General features: G+C 44.5%; 1 protein-coding gene across 1 annotated transcript; it reads right to left on the bottom strand.

The window, feature by feature from the left end:
• Positions 1-2,247: 2,247 nt before the first annotated feature.
• LOC137560908 (zona pellucida sperm-binding protein 3-like) lies at positions 2,248-20,102 on the bottom strand. The gene is made up of 8 exons (XM_068272069.1): positions 19,431-20,102; positions 8,422-8,540; positions 6,813-6,916; positions 6,557-6,734; positions 6,367-6,487; positions 6,188-6,279; positions 3,491-3,621; positions 2,248-2,488 (listed from the first exon to the last, which is right to left on the bottom strand). The coding sequence occupies exons 1-8, from the start codon at positions 19,917-19,919 to the stop codon at positions 2,271-2,273; spliced, it is 1,452 nt and encodes a 483-aa protein (XP_068128170.1). The 5' UTR covers positions 19,920-20,102; the 3' UTR covers positions 2,248-2,270.
• Between the last annotated feature and the right edge of the window lie 1,419 nt (positions 20,103-21,521).

Genomic DNA, 21,521 nt, shown 5'->3' on the forward strand with positions numbered 1-21,521 from the left:
AAAAAAAAAATTGTTCCCTGGCAGCCCTGCTGATGTATTTGGCTGTAGAAGATCTGACAGTCAGAAACTCCTCATTTGTATGCTTGTGCAGGGGCTATGGCTAAAAGTATTAAGGCAGAAGATCAGCAGGACAGCCAGGCAACTGGGATTGCTTAAAAGAATATGGCAGCCTTCATAGCCCTTTCCCTTCAGTTGTCCTTTAACCTCTGGTGCTCAATTTCCCCAGGATTTATGTGCAAAAAGTGATCCTATTTCATAACTTTTCCTGCAACTTGCCAAACTGTCAAGCAAGGGTCTAGTGTACAGTGCAGGAGTGTATTAATGTATGCACATCAATACTGTTCACAGCACGTTTTGTTTGGACATGTATCATCAATACTGCCAGGGAGGTTAAAGGCCACAGCCATTTTACTCTGGGTGTTCAAGTCCTACCCTGTAGGGTCACAATCCATGTCATGCACTGATTAGGACCAACCAGTCCAAAAGTCTGTATGCATGTTAGATTGTGGCTCTGTACAGGGGCGTAACAATAGACCCTGCAAGGGATGCAGCTGCAGGAGGGCCCAGAAGCCACAGGGTGCCCAGTCCTGAGAGACTGGCAACTAAGGGCACAGAGAGAAAACAAATTCTGCTCTCTGCACAATTGTTCTAATGACTGCATCTGTTCAGCCACTGATAAGGAATCCTACAAAGTTTTGCAGAAAGATTTGTAGACAGTCCTTATTCAGTGTACAGCGCCCAGCACCTAAACTCTCTACCCCACTGTACTGTAGTGATGTCGGAGGAATCTGCAGAGCCAGTTCTGCTCCAACAGAGATGGACACTGGAAAGCGTGAGTGTAATAAGCTGAGGCTGGGAGCACACTGTTAGTTTTCTGTATGTGCTTTCTTCCCACCATGTGTGTCTGTATGTGTGACACATGCATGTTGCATCACAGAAGCTAATGTAATTGATAGAGAAAATGCTGCAGTGCTTTACTGCTGTCTGCTTTTATCTACATGGGGAAAACACATTGTGTGTACTAGCCAATTGAATACCATTAGTTGTAAGTTTACCTGTGCAGAAAGTGGGAAGGGAGGGGGCCCCAACCAAAGTTTTGCAGGGGGCCCAGTGATTTCTAGTTACGCCCCTGGCTCTGTACAAGCAGATAATTGTATTCCAGTGGTTTGAGTTGTGTTTAGCTTACAGCATACATGTCATACTCTGGCCCTTGGAGCCATTAAATTTGGCCCACTCTAGGTAGAGGGAAAGTACTAAACACTTGGAATTAGGGAGGTAGAGGGCCTGTAGACAATTGATGTTGGCCCTACAGCTAGGTACCAGTGTACAGTTTAAGCCCACTTTGTGCTCAAGTTTGACACTCCTGGCTTACAGGGACAAACGGATTTGCATATTCAGCAGTGATGCATTGTGGGAGACCTATACTCACTCCAACCTGAATCAAGTTACCTTCTGTTTTAAGGCAGCACATTTTTGCCTAACATTTTAGTACTATGGTTAGGAGTTCTGGTTCACCATGAGCTTGCTGGGTAATCTGTAGCCATTTAAACCATCTCACCACAATGACATTCTTGCTCCCCAATAACTTTTAGCCAGTACTTCAATTAGACCAAGGCCATACTTACAATGCCCACCCAATACACAGAACCCATGACCATACACATTTGTGTTGCCAGCATTCCCATGTGTCCAAGTTAGTTGCTATTGTAGTCCTTACAAGAATCTGGTGTTCAACTATGCCCAAACTACACACCTGGCAGCCATCACTGCAACTACACACCTGGCACCCAATACTGGGGCCCCTCTGGCCATCTATACTGGGGCACCATTGCAAGAGGCTCCTCTGCCTTCCCATATTGGGGCTACCTATTGGGTGCACCTCTGGCTACCTGAACACTCAAATCAGTCAGAATTTAGCATCTCATTAGCATGCATGACTAACAAAGAGTTAGTTATGCAGTGTGTTAGCTTGCATGCTAAATCAGATATGCATAAAGGCAGTTAGAAACCTTGGGGGGGGGGGACCCAAGCTCTGAGGCTTTGTATTGAAGACTCACTTGCAAGCCATTTAGATACAGTAACCACCACAACCCTTACCCATGTACAACATGTGGGATGTAGTGTAAGCAGACTGCAACACCAAAGTTCAGCATTTGTCTCAAGTAATTAGGTTTGTGTGGAGTAAAGATGATATGCACTTCAGTAAGACTCAAGAAGCAAGTTTCAGTAAAAGCCATAGTTGCTGGTTTTATTTGTCTGGTTATCTCAAGTTACACTCTTGTCAGGACAAGTCTTCCAGTTACAGCAACAATGATGACTACTAAACTGACTGAAACCACAGCCACCAACACCCACAGCTCCACCAGCCGGGATTCAGGAGAGGTTTTCGAAGCAAGATTGTATCCAGTATGGCGAGATGGACGATCCTCTTCAGTAACCACCAGGAGGGGACCAAGAATAGCCTGACCGACCAATTCTGACTCAAGACCTGCAGGAAGTTGAAGCATGAAAAAGTTCATAGCTTTCTAACCTTGAAACGTTTCATAAACACTTGGCTAGACCAGACACCTGAAAAGTATATGGAGTCCACCATCGCTTCCCACTCCCCACCACCAGTTGCCTTGTAGTAAAGAACTGTGGCTGCAGTAATGTTTGAATTACACCTGAAACAATGCAGCTAATCTAGTAAGACTTATCTGTATGCTTGTTCAGGGCCTATGGCTAAAAGTAGAGGCAGAGAACAAGAGAGCAAGGCAGCTGGTATTTAATATTCATGTCAAGCCTCCATATTCTCATGTCAGGTTCCCTTTAAGATGCTGGATACTGCATAGGATGCAGCAGTGGAGGTGGTTGGAAGCAGTGCATGTAAAGTAGTGTGAATTCAATTCCTCTCCTGGATCCACAGGCAAACCCTCTAGGCACCCTTCCCGTTGGTAACAGCCCCAACAGGGCTCTCACCAATGAGATAGGATAAGGGATGTGTGTGGATCCAGATAAGTTACTGCTGCCCTTATTGCATATGTTTAGATACCCTCTGACTTCCCATACTGGAGAGATCCTTTCTGGCTACCCATATGCTTCTCGCTGGCTACCAGAGTGTGCCCAAATTATGGGAGAATAGTTGTCCCTAAGGGCTTTTAAACCCCAAAACTGCCCTCAAAAGACATTGCATTCAGTGAAACTGCATTGACTGAAGGCTGGTGATCAGAAGCCTTTTGCAGCTAGTGGCAACTGTTCTAGACAACATCCCTAACCACCGAGATGTCACCTTGTATAATGGTTAGTGGGGGCGCTAAAAAGCTATACAGATGGGAAATTGCACAGTGTAGCAGTGTTTTTGCTAGCCATATGCTGCATTAGTTACATTTGATACCTGGTGGGAATGAGAATATTCTAGGCAATTGCTTTAAGTGAGAACATAATGCTGCTGTGTACAAAGTACACTGGAACTATCTTTCACAGAATGGACTGTAGTGGTTACTTCACTCACCAACTTCTCTCTTCCCGATTCCTCTTGGACGCCCTTGGGAGGCCCATCCCCTGGCCTGACCAGAAGGCATGTTACAGAGACCATCGGTGCAGCACTGACAGATATTACTGGAACCTTCCACTGCAGACCAGCTATAGAGAAACAAAAAGTGAAGTTGTTAAACAGGCAATAAGGACTCAAAACTGAGTACAACTATCCCATTTAACTGGCCAACTACAACATTTGGCTAATACTGTGCCAAGGCTGTACATTGGAGTTAATGACTATTCCTGTCTACAACTACTGATAGTCCAGCAAGCAGAAGACCTGCATTTTAGCTGTGAGTAAGAGGTAGAGCCTTTGCATAAATACACAGCTTTGACCTGCACAAGTCACAGTAGTGTTTTGTAGAAGGCTTTAGCCCAACTTCCATGGAAGCTCAAAATGCAGAGCATCAGACATGGTGGCTTACTCTTGCATCAAGTCCAGAAAGTCCAAAGCATTGGTTCGCACACCTGCTTCTCAATGAGCAAAGCATAGCTTATTTTTCCATGTTGTGTCAAACACTATACATGATTGTTTTGGTGCCACATACACCAAATACATGTGACACCAAAACATGTATACATTTGACGCAACATGGAAAACTAAGCTATGCTTTGCTCATTGAGAAGCAGGTGTGCAAACCAATGCTTTGGACTTCATGGATGTCTAGGGTGTTGCTTCACATACTCCGTTCTGCACCTAGATTTATAGCAAGGTGTCCTGCTCCTGACCTCCTTGCATTAAGTTCAGTATGAAAAATCCCAATTGGTGTCAAATTCTAGCTCTTAAAGTAGATTTGAAAATAAACTGGCTTAACACTACCGTCTGTAGGATAGAGAGGAAGAAAAGGGGGGTTTACACAGCAGGCAGCTTAAGCAGGTTGCAGGTTTCTAGTTGCTACCTTCCACCACCTAAGGCCCACATGGAGACAAAGCTATCACCTTGCCTAGTGCCCATTTCATCTTAATCCCATCCGAGAAGGTGGTGTCAGCTAAACATGCTACCTTCTCCAAACACAGCAGGGCTGATCAATAAACTTACAATTCTAGGTAGTAACAGATTGCTAGTTTTACACATCAAGCTTAATAAGCCAATCTAGCACAGTACTTTGTGCATTCAACTGACCCATTTCTAGACTATAAAGTAATCATTTGATCATCCCATCTGATCAGTGGCATGGCTAGATGCTATGCACCACATAGCAAAATGTTCACAGGAACATCGGATTTAGGTACTCGAGCAATGCCACCTGACCTTACCCTATGGCTGGGTAGTTTACATGTCCATGCAATGCACACTGAGCTAAAGGCAGAAGGTGGAACTGAACACATCAAGTACCACTTGAACCCTCTTCTCCAGGCGCCCCCCCCCCAATAGCAGTTGCTATGGCTACACCCCTGTATCTGATTATGGTTTAAGGGTCAAGCTCCAGACATGCTCCCCATGGAGCTCACCCATTTAGCTGTTACTCCTGTCCTGGGTAAAGCCTGGCATCAGGAGAGGTGGAGGCATTACAGAGATATCAGGAGTTTGTCTATAGCAGAGAATACCTCCAGTGGACTGCAGTCAACCATATATGCCTTGGCTGAGTCCATGTTACTTGTACAGATCCTTACAAGCAGGGAAGCATGATTCAATGCATGCCTTAAATGCAAAACATTTACATCAAGTCTTATCCATCTGAATAGGATAAACCTGGGTAGTGACAGCAGCAACTGCAGACCCCAACATTCTGTATTCCATAGCATTAGACATGAATATGGAGGCCGCCATATTCTTTTAAACAATGCCAGTTGCCTGGCTGTCCTGCTGATCCTCTGCCTCTAACTTTCAGCCAGAGACCCTGAACAAGCATGCAGCAGATCAGGTGTTTGACATTGTGACATCGTGAGATCTGACAAGATTAGTTTCTGGTGTGATCCAGACACTATGGCAGCCAAAAAAAGATTAGCATTGCTGCTGGGGAACTGGTACTGTAAAAAAAAAAAAAAGCCTCCATAAACTTCAGTTGTCCTTTAAGTCCCAACATAGTCAGGGCTGGATTTACCATAAGGCACTGTAGGCAAGTGCCTACAGGCGCCTGATGATGGAAAGGCGGCTCACTCTCCTCCCTGAGTGCCTCCCTCCCTCTTTCCCTATGCAGAGTCCCTAGCAGAGCGTACAGGAGAGGTTACTCACCCAGCTCTTGGCATTCCACTGATGAGATCTCCCTTCAGTCTGAGGCACTAGTAGCTATCACTTAATACTGAGGGTACCTCTGGCTACCTAATGCTAAGGGATACCTGTAGCTACAGGCAAAGGAAGTAAGGGAGAAGTGACAACTGGGCCAGCCAGAACACTTGCGATGCAGCTCAGTCGGAGCTTGTAGGTTCATAGAGGGCAAAGTCTAAGCTGCCAGGACATCTGTGCCTATAGGCTCCTGTCATGTAAATCCGGGCCTGAACATAGTCCTATCTCATGAGCCAGTAGTGAAGGTTATGCCACAATTAATCGCTCACCTGTTAGTGGACCTGAAGGAGCAGGCTTTATTCAGGACATGGCTGCCAGGGAACTTTGATTAAAAACTAACTATGGCAGCCTCAATATTCTCACTTCAGTTGTCCTTTGAGTCCCAATAGCAAGCCATCTTTCATGGGTTAGTAGTGAATGTTGTGCCACAAATTCATAGCTCACCTTTTGGTGGACTTGCTGAAGGAGCAGGCTTTATTCAGGGCATCCGGCACTTGAGTCACTGGAGCAGCTCTTAGGTTACATGTGATGTAGACCTAAAACATTAAAAAATCCAAAGTCACATTATAGGATTGCAGTGAGCATATCAGTGTATAAAGAAAAACCAGCCAACCAGTTCCCACCTCAGACTGAACAACGTCAATAAAGCGGAAGGCATCCACAGTGAACTGTAGAGTGTCTGGCTGGATTCTTGGAGATCTGAAAGCTGACGATGAGTCATCTTGCATCCCATCTACCAGGCATCTGCAGAATATTTACATTGTATAAAAGTAGAATTAAAACTAGTGGCAGACAGCCCTGGCAAGAACATACCCATTGTATGAGATGACGTTATAGAAGGAAACAGAGGTGGGATCAGGAGTTGGGGTGGCCACACAGCTGTCTACAAACAGGATCAGACCAATGTGGTTTTGAGTGTTCACAGAGGCTTCTATGTTGAAGGTATCCCCCAGCTGAAAGATAATTGAATCTCTTGGGGTGCTCCAATCACCTGTAGATCAAAATAAAGGATTAACAGAAGGAGGTACAGACCAAAGCTATCAATACAGTCTAAGCCCATTCCACTTACTGGTCATCAGGCGCAAAGAAAAGGACAGCCGCTCTTCAGAAGAGACTGTGGTGCTGAAGGGAGACCAGGTTGGCTTGACAGCCTTGCTGCTTGCATTGCCATGTCTGCACAATATAAAACCAAGAATTTAAGATTAAGGTGCAAGTTAAAAGTTTGCAGCAGATTAGATGGGATGGAGTGACGTTTAAAAAAAGGGCAACAGGGCTGGTTCTCATGAAGCAAGGTGAAACATTTGCATCAGATGCAGAGATTCAGGCCAGCGAGTTTGTACTTTGTATACACTTACAGCATGCAGACAGTAGGAGGTGAAGCAAGCTTAGAGCAAGGTGAAGAGATCATCATTTGGGGAAAGCAGCTTGTAGTGCTGTGTGAGGAGTCTGACAGTGAGTAAGGGGGTGGATCAGGAGAGCAGCAGTGTTTGACTTGCACAGCAGAAGGGAGGAGGTGGCTCTGCTGTCCTGACTGGCAGGGGCACCGCCAGCATAAAAGCAAGCCAAGCACCTGCTTGGGGCCTTACACTGTGGGGGGGGGGGGGGGGGGGGAACTCACTCTGCTGCTGGCGTACAGTCACCGGGCGGAGCAGCAGGGAGAGAACTTTCACTTCCCTTCCTCAATCCTGACAGCTTCTACCTACTTCTTGTCCTGGTGTCTGTCGCTATGGTAACAGTGCCCCCTGTGATGTAACCGCATGTTATCACAGGGGGAGCCCTTACCGATGACACGTGCTGGGAGAGGCTGAAGATAGCTCTCTGCAGGATCCAGGCAAGTGCAAACTTATTCCTCCTTACTCCCCCTTCGGCTGCACCCACCCTCTACTGGGGGCATATACCCATCTAACCTATACAGGACACCAATGTATCTAACCTATATGGTGCACCTACCTATCTAACCTATACTGGGGCAACTATATGAGCTACCTATACCATGCTGGGGGTGCCATTTAGCCTAGAAACTGCTAATATTTGCCTCCACCTACACCCATTTTTCCCCACAGCTGTTTTGAGGTGTGGCTGTCCATTGTTTAGAAGCGGCTTCAAGTTATGGACTGCTTGGGGCCACCAAAACCTTAGCTTCACTCCTGCTGACTGGGGAGGAATGGAGTGACTGACTGAGGGTGAGCAGTTTGTCACAGACTCACAGCCAGCCAGTGTGCTATTGTGATGAGCTGCAGCATGTCATGTGAGAACATTAAATGAAGCAGAGTAAATTGTTGAATGCTGTGCAGTCATTCCAAATCGGGGAGGGGGGGTTGCATCCTCACAAATTTGCCTCATGCAGCAAAAGTCTTGAACTGGCCATCAATTAAGATTTAACGATACGGGGATCCAAACTCATCTCACAGGAGGACGTGGGGTGGGAAGATGCCAGGTACATTAATGGATCTAATGTCTGGTACACAATTATGATTGGCCACTGACCAGTTTTGACCAACCTCTTAGTATGAAGGTCAGATTATAGGTTAGGCAAGCTTGTACTACATGGAGGTGTTGAACTTGTTCAGTGATTAGGCAATCATAAATGTAAGTGTGTGCCAGGCTTTATTTTCTGAGAAAGGCTTAATCCCCTAAAACCACATAATGTAGAATTTCTGGCTACATTGCCAACTTACCGAGGGTAATAGCATCTAATGGGGATCACAGCAGCATTGGTCCTGATAATAGGGACATCTCTAGCAGAGGTAGGCTTGTATGTCAGGCTGGTGGTATAGATCATGAAGTCTTGAGTCATCTGCGGGATAAAGTCAAATGTGAGGAGAATATTTTACATCACCTTATAGTGTAGGTTGGAGACAGTTGCAAGTCTAGCAAAAAGTCAGAGGCCCATTATCTAAAATTCAGTTAGTGATTGAGTATTACATTCAGCCCAGATACTGGTTAAGGAAATCACTCCTGTGGTTAACCACTAAGACAATGTGCTCTTAGCGTTTCTAGTCAACTGGGTGTCAGCCTGGTTGATTCCATGCATATTGAGTTGAGTAAATAGAATTTAATAGCTAAGTAAACTCAGAACAAAAACCCAAACAAGAATTCCACACAGCTCATGAGTAACTAGAACTGGTCAAAGTGCAAGCATAAGATGCCAAATCCATGTTCTGGTCCTCAGGCTGCATCAGAGACCATTTAGGCGGTGGCCTGCAAACCACTAGTGGCACAATGCGATTGCAGAAGGGTTCTGCAAGTGCTGCTGGTGGGGCCAAGGCCTTATAGGTTATCAAGGATTTCTTACAAATAGTCTGTAATTGGGCCAAACACTGACTAGACATTCACCTGACCTACCCAATTCCAAGGTGCATGCAAGCCACCGTTAGCATGTCATAGACCACAATTCTATAGCAGATCAACTTGTCATCTTGATAAATCAAAGTAAAACTGGAAGTTGAACTGGTATTGGCAAGTTGATGGAAAAAAAAAAAAAAAAAACTATTGTAAAGTACACAAGCTATCAGTTCATCAACTTGGAATTTAAGTCTCACTGACCATGTTTAGTGGTGAAGCTATCCAGACTGGGTAACTCCCAAGGCAGCAATACAGGTTAAGTGGTCCTGGATGGACATTCAAAGCTTACATTGCTTAACCGTAAGCCATACTTTGGCTTAAGAGACCAACTACAGATACATTACTTATGTGTTCCATTATAGTTCTCTGGCTTGTCTTTTGGGGAAGGGGATGCAGAGAAGGGATTTCTACTCGTCCCATCCCCAGGGGTAAGCCACCTTTGGTAAGAGACCACTTACTGAGCTTTTTTGCAGCATTGCATACAGAAACATGGAGGCTGAGCCTTAAACCAAAGATGGCTATGGCATTAGATTGTGGTGCTCAGTGAGGGCTGGCATTGATAAGAGCCAATATAAATCATCCTAATACAATGGGGAAGTGAAGGTGCTTATTTACCACTGGTCTTCATATATGAAATAAGATTCCACAGTAGTGGTCTACCAATAGATTGAGATGCAAATTCTTCCAGCTTGCATGCATCTCATGTAGCTGATCGTTGGCCAGTCAACAGAACATTCATGCCAAGACAATTTGCATTTTACATCAGGGATGCCAATAAGAAGCAAATATTTCCAAGTTCATACAATTGTAAATGTTTATGCAGCTTGGTAATGAACCAATCAAGTCCCACCCGGGTTTAAACTGATTGGTACATTTGGAAATTTGCATCTCGATCATCCCTAGCTCAAGATGCCAATTCAGGGACAATATTGCAGTTGAAACTAGACCCACCCAATTCAGCTTTGATGTAGTTGTCCCATGGTCAAGCTGAATAGCGTCAACATCTCAATGCCAAGGTAGTTACACACCACACCTACTCCAATCCAGGAGAGCACTGATACTAGGCAAGATCAATAAGATGCAATTGATCCCAAGTTGATGCAGGATTAGGCAGCTTGAAATTGGACCAATGGAATTGCAGTGACAGAATGCGATTATCCATCTTCAGGCTGCACAAGTGCATTCTAAATCTTAAACTCCTGCATCAACTGAGATTTGCATGTCATTGCCCATTCCTACTGGATAGGCAAGCATGCTCAATTTACATTTCAGAGGCAATCATTGTTCACACCACCTAGTGTTCACCTCCCTTTACATTACCAAGATGACTACCTATAACATGCACTTTGCAGAGTGCTAAAATGGAAAATGGGTGCAGCAATATACCCTGCCATGGCTTCAAAGAGTCAGACAAATTACTAACACGCAAAAGAGCTCAAACATATCCAACACTACTACAAACGACCCCCTTTACAGTAAAGTCTTTACCGGTAGTCATGAGGATGGCACCCCTGGGGAGACAGGTCTCATTGAGGGGGTGCTGTCTGAACATGTTCTGGGAAAATAATCTTTTGGGAATTGTATCAATGAACAATTGTTGATAGGCACCATTCATGGTACCCGATTGTTTGGGAGACATTTGTACCTTAAATCATGGAACTAACCCTGCCATCTTGTTTCCAGTTTAAATTGCTAGTTTGGCTTTCACATATAGGGATGATCAATGAGTTGAATATTTAAGTGGATGTTAATTTTTATGCAATTATAGGCAGCTTGAAAGTGGACCAATTTTAACCCAGGTTTAAAAATGGTCAATTTTCAAGCTGATAACATTTGCATAAAGATTGCACACAAAGATTGCACACATTTTTAACTGAAATATTTGAGTCTCACTGATCCCTAATCAGATACTTTGCTTCAGCAGCCATGCACCTTAAAGTACACCTGAAGTGAGATATGGAAGCTGCCATACAAGTTGCCTTCAAGGCATATACCAAAAAAAAAAAAAAAAAATTATATCTATATCTATATCTATATCCAGTGGAGGAAATTATTATTTGACCCCTCACTGATTTTGTAAGTTTGTCCAATGACAAAGAAATGAAGTCTCAGAACAGTATCATTTCAATGGTAGGTTTATTTTAACAGTGGCAGATAGCACATCAAAAGGAAAATCGAAAAAATAACCTTAAATAAAAGATAGCAACTGGTTTGCATTTCATTGAGTGAAATAAGTTTTTAACCCCTACCAACCATTAAGAGTTCTGGCTCCCACAGAGTGGTTAGACACTTCTACTCAATTAGTCACCCTCATTAAGGACACCTGTCTTAACTAGTCACCTGTATAAAAGACACCTGTCCACAGAATCAATCAATCAAGCAGACTCCAAACTCTCCAACATGGGAAAGACCAAAGAGCTGTCCAAGGATGTCAGAGACAAAATTGTAGACCTGCACAAGGCTGGAATGGGCTACAAAACCATTAGCAAGAAGCTGGGAGAGAAGGTGACAACTGTAGGTGCGATTGTTCGAAAATGGAAGGAGCACAAAATGACCATCAATCGACCTCGCTCTGGGGCTCCACGCAAGATCACCTCGTGGGGTGTCAATGGTTCTGAGAAAGGTGAAAAAAACATCCTAGAACTACATGGGAGGAGTTAGTGAATGACCTCAAATTAGCAGGGACCACAGTCACCAAGAAAACCATTGGAAACATTACATCGCAATGGATTAAAATCCTGCAGGGCTCGCAAGGTCCCCCTGCTCAAGAAGGCACATGTGCAGGCCCGTCTGATGTTTGCCAATGAACACCTGAATGATTCTGTGAGTGACTGGGAGAAGGTGCGGTGGTCTGATGAGACCAAAATAGAGCTCTTTGGCATTAACTTAACTCGCTGTGTTTGGAGGAAGAAAAATGCTGCCTATGACCCCCAAAACACCGTCCCCACCGTCAAGCATGGGGGTGGAAACATTTTGCTTTGGGGGTGTTTTTCTGCTAAGGGCACAGGACAACTTAATCGCATTAACGGGAAAATGGACGGAGCCATGTATCGTGAAATCCTGAACGACAACCTCCTTCCCTCTGCCAGGAAACTGAAAATGGGTCGTGGATGGGTGTTCCAGCACGACAATGACCCAAAACATACAGCAAAGGCAACAAAGGAGTGGCTCAAGAAGAAGCACATTAAGGTCATGGAGTGGCCTAGTCAGTCTCTGGACCTTAATCCAAAAGAAAACCTATGGAGGGAGCTCAAGCTCAGAGTTGCACAGAGACAGCCTCGAAACCTTAGGGATTTAGAGATGATCTGCAAAGAGGAGTGGACCACCATTCCTCCTAAAATGTGTGCAAACTTGGTCATCAATTACAAGAAACGTTTGACCTCTGTGCTTGCAAACAAGGGTTTTTCCACCAAAGTATTAAGTCTTTTATTGTTAGAGGGTTCAAAAACTTATTTCACTCAATGAAATGCAAATCAGTTGCTATCTTTTATTTAAGGTTATTTTTTCGATTTTCCTTTTGATGTGCTATCTGCCACGGTTAAAATAAACCTACCATTGAAATGATACTGTTCTGAGACTTTTCATTTCTTTGTCATTGGACAAACTTACAAAATCAGTGAGGGGTCAAATAATTATTTCCTCCTATGTATATGTATATGTATATGTATATATGTATATATATATATATGTATACAAAAATTATTTTACCTCAATTTGTAATAAGACATACATAAATACATGACACAGGGCCCAGATCAATTGACCATACCACCCACTCATGCATTCACAACTGGCCACCAAAGTAGCACTGTCAGGGTATACCCCAGGGATTATTGTATACAGCAGTTGCACATATACACATTTAGCTGCGGGAAAAAAGTTCCTCACTCATTTGTAGATAGAAAGTATACAGTTCCTGATTGTAGCAGGTCAATACCAATTGGATTAGGGCAGTCACAACAGCTTCATCAGCTCACAGAAGGCAGATGATCACATATAAAGCAAATGTCCAGTTAAGCAAAGCTGCAGTTAAACCCAGACTCAGACATAGTAGCAAGTTTGTGCAGATTCAGCAATGCTCATTGCAAAAGTGAGCTGCAAAGATTCCAGCACAGAGTTCATATGTGAGTATATAGGAGCGATACACTGTATGCAGAAAGGACAGTTCCCATGCAGAGAATAGGCATCAAGCACATCAAAGTTCTGCCAGTACAAACGCGCATACAGTACCAAGATCCTGGTCTCAGCTCAGTCAATGGTTGCTTGTGATTTGCCTCAGTAATGTCCACCAAGGAGTGTCCCCTCAGTAATAGCAAGTAGCAACACTGATGGTAGTATGTCCAATAGAGTGTGGGGATCCCAGACAGATGAGAAAAGATAGTGATCCAGCAGTAGTGCAGTTGTGACGGTCGGCAGGAGTCAAGGGCTGTAGGATGCCAAACCACGCTGTCCTGACATGTTTTGCTGGACTTCTGGCTTTTTCAAAGGGGCGTGGCATTCAACAACTCAGTCACAGGCATTCATTCTTAAATATCTAGGCGTGCCAATCGGCGCACGCCTACCATGGCTCAACCCTGCAACTACAGGGAAGGTAAAGAGGCAAAAAGCATCAGCCACTATGAGACCGGGGGGGGGGGGGGGGGGGTGTATGTTAGGCACAGCGAGCCATGGCAGAGTCATCAGATCAAGAGAAAAACATGTACAGAGGAGCTGTGTACCGCCCAGACACTCCCATCACCACACCCCCACAAAGGAGGGGCGCTGTACGGGAGGCAAGGGACGATACCGCCCAGCCATCCCATGAGGGAGTAAGATCGGGCAAGACTCCAGTGATAGCAAATGTAAAAAAAAAAAAAAGCAAAAATATATGAAAAGAAATTCAGCCAAGCACAAAGTGCTTATGTTGGTGGAAAGTTATAAACCAGTTAATTTCAACACTAAATATTGCAATCCAATCCCTAAAAATAGGAAAATGAAAAAACCTCCAAAATCATATTTGGAGTACTGGGCGATGGAGATGCCACATTGGGAACTGAATCAGCAAAATACACAGGCAGAGAGGGATCGCTTTGACCCTAAAACCTCAAAGGGGAAGGAAAGAAGAATAGCTAGTACTCCTCATTGAGTCCTGGTGGATCAGTGGCCCATAGATCAAAGATCCACCTGGCTTCCCTCTGGAGCAGCAGACAGTCACAATAACTCCCCCCTCCAGATTGTGCAATTAATACGATCCAAGCCAATAAACCGTACACTTGCGGGGCTGCCACCATGTGCCATCCTGAAATGCCTTGCCACTAGGGATCTTATTGCTTAGATTGCTGGTGATGTGTTCCGACATGCGAGATCTAAGGTCGTGTTTTGTCTTACTGACAAAAATGTCCTACAGGGGCATGTCAGAAGATAGCACATTTTGTTATCTGTGGAACAGTGCTGATGGTCTAAGTCCCAAGGCCTGCCATTCAGGAGTATCAACGTTCTCCCCACAGAAATGTAACGGCACATGGAGCAGCCTCCACATGTGTACATCCTCAAAACTGTACAGTGCCAGCTGGCACTAGCCACACCATGGAAATGACTGCCAGCCACGTAATGATCGTGCACAACGAAATGCGATCTGTGACTAATCTAGGGATTGTTGGTCAAAATATGCCAATTGAAGGCATTATGCATCTGTGCACAGAATTGAGTGCAAAATCTGAACACCTCCGCGTGTCGCAGCACCACCAGATCCAAGGAGTGTCCCTGCCGCTCATATGGGAACGATAGTATGCATGTTTACGATGTTTATCCGAGTATCCCCACATGCAAAAGCGCGGAGATCAGCCTCCCATCTGAAGTCCTCAAATTTAGAGCAACTACGTCTAAGACGAAGATATTGCCCTGTAGGGATCCCTCTAATTGTATGGTTGGGGTGGAAACTTATCAGCTCGCAACAAAAAAAAAGTTCGTTGAAGTCGCTTTACGATATAATTGAGTATAAATGTACCCCCGCTCATCAATACCTATATTGAGATCAAGAAATGGGATGCTTTGTGTCCCACTGTAGGGTGAATTTTAAATTGCGCTGATTGACATTCAAGCGTGCCACAAATTCCTGTAGAAGAAGATCAACCCGTCCTGTCCACAGGGCAAATATTTCATCAATGTACATGTGCCATGTCAAAACATGGCACAAGTACATTGAAAGTCCCTCATCAGAAAAACAAAAACAAAAACCTAGTGTTCCCACTCCCCCAGGTACACGTAGGATGGAGCACATATGATGCCCATCGCTGCGCCCTGCACCTGGAGGTAGTGGGAACCACTAAACACAAATATTAAAAACATAAGAGGGATGAGAGAAAGATGTTGTGCAGCACATTCTGTAGACCCAGTTCACCAAGAAACAAAACAGCCTACTTGAGTAGAGGGCCTCCTCATCAAGGGCCACAAGGCTTGTTCCTTCTGGCACCTACATCCTGACCAAAACTTGGAAGTGCAGAGTGTCACGAGTATAAGAAGGTAGGGATTTAACATGAGCCTGCAGATGGCGATCAATATATATGCTCACTTTTTCCGTTAAAGATCCCCTACCAGAGACGATAGGATGTCCCGGTGGTTTAATCAGATTTTTATGCACCTTAGGGAGTGCATAAAATGTAGGAGTTATCGATCTGCAACCTCAAGCTATGTCCCCACAATGGGCTCTATTCACAATGAGTTAAATTAGGTAGTGAGAAACACCGACCAAAATATCTCCATTTTGAAATTCACATTTTTTTTCTCCCTAAATTGCCTCATGCGGTAAAAGTGTGGTAATGACCTCAAAATTGATCTCCACTTTGAGATTCTCAATTGAAAAGTTGGTGTTAAGGATTTTTTTTTTTTATCAGCTACAAATGGTAGGTGATCACTTCTCTGCTTTTGGCCTTCAGGATGGAGCCTTTTGAGCTTTCTTTGCTGGAGTTTATGTCAATTGTACATAGAAGGCAGAAAAGACGAGTGTGTCTAATCTCAAGGCGCACTTTCACACCTCGTACAGTCTTTTAGATGATTTTATAGATGCCGAGGAGGAAATTCCTCTCTGCTCTAGAAGATAAGCAACAGCATAATAACCTTTAAAGAAAAACATTTGTTACAGCCGATACAAATCCAACAAACATCTCCAGTGTGTGTACTTCCTGTTTTCATGGAAGCAGACATGGGGTTAACATCCTGTGTTTACACATTAGCTGCTCTGCTGAGGCAGCCAGTTGGCACAGCTGAGAGCTCAAATTACAGATGAGGGGGAATTAGACAGGCTAAATTATAGACATACAGGGTGCATTTCTATAGGTTTTCCTTCTGTCCTGCGCAAGAGTTCAGGTCCCACTGTAAATGTGACAGGCTTTCCTGGGTCGTCTGTGTAATGGGTGGCAAGTACAGGGGAGGACTGGCCTGGGGGAGGCGGGAGATTTCCCCCCAGGCTGCCTCTCATTTAATGATTTAGGGCTGGGACTGTGCCTGGTGAATTCTGGTTTTTGTATAAGGCAATGTGAAACACTAGGCTGAATGAGGGAAATAAACGCCCAATTACAGAGCAATGCAGGGCGGGTAAGCTAGTAAATATACACAGCATGATACAGAGCAGAGGCTTGCCTGCAGGGTCAGTGGGAAAAAAAAAAAAGTCTGTCTGGTCTCTCACCATTGTTAACTGCATGTGCACAGCTACATAAGATATTGTCTAGGTTGAAAAGTTTGACAGTCCCTAGACTCCAGAAGGGCTGCTTTCGGGACTTGTGTAGGAGATAGAAACCCCGACCTTTGTAACTCAAAATGTATTATGGGCCCCCCCTCCCCCGGTGCCAGTGCATTTATACTTTACCTGTCACGCTGTCCCTTGAGTGTCCTTGCTGCATTACCCATGTGACTACTGGCATATAGCACGAGGGACACGTGTGTGCTGTCATTTGGGCTGGGGCGGCCATGAAAACGGGCCTCTAGTTTGTGTTTTCCCCAGGCCAAAAGGTCCCAGTCCTCCCCTGGGCAAGTATATGGGCTGCCCTACAGTGGTCAAAAAAAAAAAAAAAAAAAAAAAAAAAAAAAAAACTTTATTTCTGTACATGTTACTGACAGTTTTATCACCCATTTTATCATTTTTTAGGGGGGGAAAAAAATTGTTCAGGGTCTATGATTAAAAGTATTACAGGATCATTAGGGCAGCCAGGCAATGTGCATTGTTTAAGGAAATATGGCAGCCTCCATATCACTCACTTCAGGCATATTTTAAAGCAGATATTCAGTGAATTGTACTTCACAGGTCTGCTTGTAATGGCAAGTTACCTGCTAAGTCTTCTCCCCTGGATCTGCTGGTTTCTTATAACTAGCCCCACCGCCTGAAGTAAGTCTCCACCCATTCTGTTTGCACTACTGAGATGTACAAAACAATGGCTTTCTGCAGGGCTATAAGCCAGAAGCTGGCAGAGACAGGGCTTCAGAGGAAAGTACTGGTAGCCTTACCATGAAGAGAACCTGTGAAGTTTATATTTAAAAAAAAACAAAGAAAAAAAAATGCGGACAACTGAAGTGAATAATATGGAGGCTGCCATATTTCCTTTTAAACAATACCAGTTGCCTGGCTGTCCTGCAGGAGTATCCAAAACACCAGAAACCAGCTCATCTTGTCAGATCTGACAATGGCTCTATTCACAAAACCATGTGCAGTAATTTTTTGGGTGAAAGATTACCTCCAGTGATAATTCACTAAAAATGAACCAAGTGTGATAAAAATGTCAGTAACATGTACAGAAATAAAGCTTTTTTGACCACTGTAGGGCAGCCCATGTGCTTGCCATCCATTACACAGAGACGACCCAGGAAAGCCTGTCACATTTACAGTGGGACCTCAACTCTTGCACAGGACAGAAGGAAACCAGAAATGCACCCTGTAGGTATAAAATTTAGCCTGTCCCAATTCCCCCTCATCTGAATAATCACAACTGTAATTTGAGCTCTCAGCTGTGCCAGCTGGCTGCCTCAGCAGAGCAGCTAATGTGTAAAAAGGATGTTAACCCTATGTCTGCTTTCATGAAAGCAGGAAGTACATACACTGGAGATTTTTTGCTGGGTGTCTCAGCTGTAACAAAGAAATGTTTTCCTTTAAAGGCAATTATGCTGTTGCTTATCTTTTAGAGCAGAGAGGACTTTCCTCCTCGGCATCTATAAAATCATCTAAAAGACTGAGGTGTGAAAGTGCGCCTTGAGATTAGACACTCGTCTTTCTTGCCTTCTATGTAAAATTGACATAAACTTGAGCAAAGAAAGCTCAAAAGGCTCCATCCTGAAGGCCAACAGCAGAGAAGTGATAATTATCACCTACCATTTATAGGTGATAATAAAATCCTTAACTAACACCAACTATTATATTGATAATCTCAAATTGGAGATACATGGGCTCTATTCTCAAAGACTTCCCGCATGCGGTAAAGTACATGCGGGAAGTTTGCACCCAAAATACCGGCAAGTTGGGATTCTCAAAATGTTCCGCATGTTTTTTCCGCATGCGGAAAAAGTGTGATAAAAGTGCGGGATTCATGCGGTAAAATTTCCGCAAAAGTCGGTATTTTCCGCAATAAAAGATCAATTCTCAAAGATGTTCAGGCGCATCATTTCTTCGTTAATTACCGAATTTTTATCACCTACAAGTAGTAGGTGATATATTCCGCATCCCATTGACTTTAATGAAGTGTGGAGGCTTAAGGGCTGTGCTTGCTGGACTTTAACTTTTTTTTTTTTAAACACTTTTTCATGCGACCTTTTTACCGCATGATTCCCGCATGAATAATGCCTGTTTCCGCATCTTTTTTCCCGCATGCGGAAAATATTAGTGAATGTGGAAAAAAATGCGGAGTTTACCGCTGGCGGGAATATAGCGGTAACATTTTGCGGAAAATTTGGCTCTTTGAGAATAGAGCCCATTTTGAAGTAAATTACCACACTTACCGCATGAGGTAATTTGGGGAGAAAAAAAAAAAAAATTGAGATTTGAAAATGGAGATATTTTGGTCAGTGTTTATCACTACCTAATTTAACTCATGCGGTAACTCATTGAGAATAGAGCCCATTGTCAGAAACTCCTGATATGCTGCATTCTTGTTCATGGTCTATGGCAGAAAGTATTCAGAGTATCAGCAGGGCTGCCAGGCAACTGGTATTGCTTAAAAGGAAATATGGCAGCCTCCATATACCTCACTTCAGTTCTCTTTTAAATAGTTAGCTAGTTGATGCAGAACACATGAGCTGTGCCTGCAATGGTGACCACTGACCACCATATTCCTTCAGGGGGTTCTTTCACCCCGTTACAAGCAGATCAGCTGACCATTACCTGTAGTGAGCTGCCGCAGTCCTGAAGGTTGTTCTGGAAGATGACAGTTGTGTCGGTACTCTGAGAACTTGCTGCACAGGATTGAGCTCCGACTCCCAGGCTGAGATCTGAGGATTTCACCAGTTTCCCATTACCATACAGATCTCTGCGGACACTGACCACCATGACATCCTCATCGCACTGGACACTGACAGCTGAAGACTGGGACACTTGTGGCACTGCTTGCCTGGGGAGACCACCAAAGCTAGACCCCCACCCAGAGGGAGAACCACCTCTTCTGGAGCCAAACCCAACCACTGGGCGAGCAAAGTCCCTAGCAGAAGCTCTAGCAGAGCCCTGAGCAGGTGAGAATCTCTGGTACTCCCTCCACCAATCCTGCTGCCTCCTGTCTCTGGCCAAGCCCCCATCCCTAGCACTGCCATACCCCAGCCCATAAACCAGAGTCAGGACCAGCAGCCAACTGCACCATCTACTTCCACCCAGACCCATCCTGACTGCAGGAGAAACAGCACAATGAGGGAGGAGCAGAGGCCTTCTCTTTATACCCCTCCCATCAGCTGATAACCCCTCCCCCAGTTGGGGCAATTCACACTCATCACATCCAGCTGAATGGTTCTCTTGACATAGGCCTCCTTTCCAAGAACTGTTGATAGGCAGTGAAATGCCTCTCAAACTCTCTCAACTGATCACAGCTGCCTGGTAACTGCTTCTTGCTGCATGATAACTGTTTACTTCTGCCTGGTAACTGCTTGCTGAGCACACAGCTCAACAGTTCGTGAAAAGGAGGCCTAAGGCGTATTTAAAGAAAACCTGAACTGAAAATTAAAAGTCAAAATAGGCATACAAAAGTCATACTTACCTTCCATGTAGTCTACTCCTCAGTGTCTTTCTCCTGTCCCGCATCCTATTTGTTCACTGTGATCAAGGGAATTTTACGTCCTCCATTTTGAAAATGGCCATTACCCATAACAGCTTTCTGGTCAGCACACAGTTAAACTGTAACATCGCCCACTTGAGCCATAGGGAAACATAGACATTACCTGGTACATCAGTTTTCCTCTCAGCTATAACTGACAGCAACTGATATTTTACTGACAGCAACTGATATATTTCAGTTCTGACAAAATATTGTCAGAACTGGAAGGGATTATTGTCAGAAGAAAATAGAGCTTCTGAGAGGAACTGATGGCAAGGCAACTATGTAATGTTCATTTGAAGTTACCTCATGTGTTTATTTTAAATATTTTTACTCAGTACAGGTTCTCTTTAAGCACATGATAAAAAAAATGCATGCGTTAATGCGCGTTTTAGTGTGCTTTTTTAGGGACACACTAGGCAGAATCGCATATGCGTTTTCCACTATGTGCTATGGAAAATGCATGTGATTCTGCCTAGTGTGTTCCTACCCTTAGGCTGCTTTCACAGTAAGATGTTACAGGCGCACGTTAGTGCAGCCTGTAATGCAGCCCCACCGCATAGTAATGAAAAATCGATGGGCTGTTCACAGTGCCCACATTGCGTTACATTGTAACGGAGCACATCCGTTGAGAGTGCTGCATGCTGTGCGTTATGCGCGGCTAAGCCGCGTTAGACTGTGCGCACATGCTCCGTAGTGTTGGGGAGGAGTGGAGAGTGGCCAGGCACATGGCTAATTAATATTCACTGCACGGTGTGACATGCAGTGTTTACTTCCTGGAGCGGCCGCTCTGTGCGGCGATTGGCCGGCGGGACCACGTGATGCCGCATGCGTCCAAGAGTACGCATCACGGCATCACGGACGCCAGAGTGAGCTGCACAACGCGGCTCACTCTGACGTCCACATCAGAGAGCACCAGGCGTTGCGTTAGGGGCACGTTATGTGCCCTATAACGTCCCCTAAATGCAACGTCCTGGTGTGTAAGTAGCCTCAAAGAGACTAAGGCCTCCTTTTCACGAACTGTTGATAGGCAGTGAAATGCCTCTCAAACTCTCACAACTGCTCACTGCTGCCTGGAAACTGCTTGTTACTACCTAGTAACTGCTCACTGCTGCTTGGTAACTGATTGCCAAGCACACAGCTCAACAGTCCGTGGAAAGGAGGCCTAAGAGATG

Source organism: Hyperolius riggenbachi, chromosome 3, assembly GCF_040937935.1.
Source record: "Hyperolius riggenbachi isolate aHypRig1 chromosome 3, aHypRig1.pri, whole genome shotgun sequence".
Classification (NCBI taxonomy): domain Eukaryota; kingdom Metazoa; phylum Chordata; class Amphibia; order Anura; family Hyperoliidae; genus Hyperolius; species Hyperolius riggenbachi.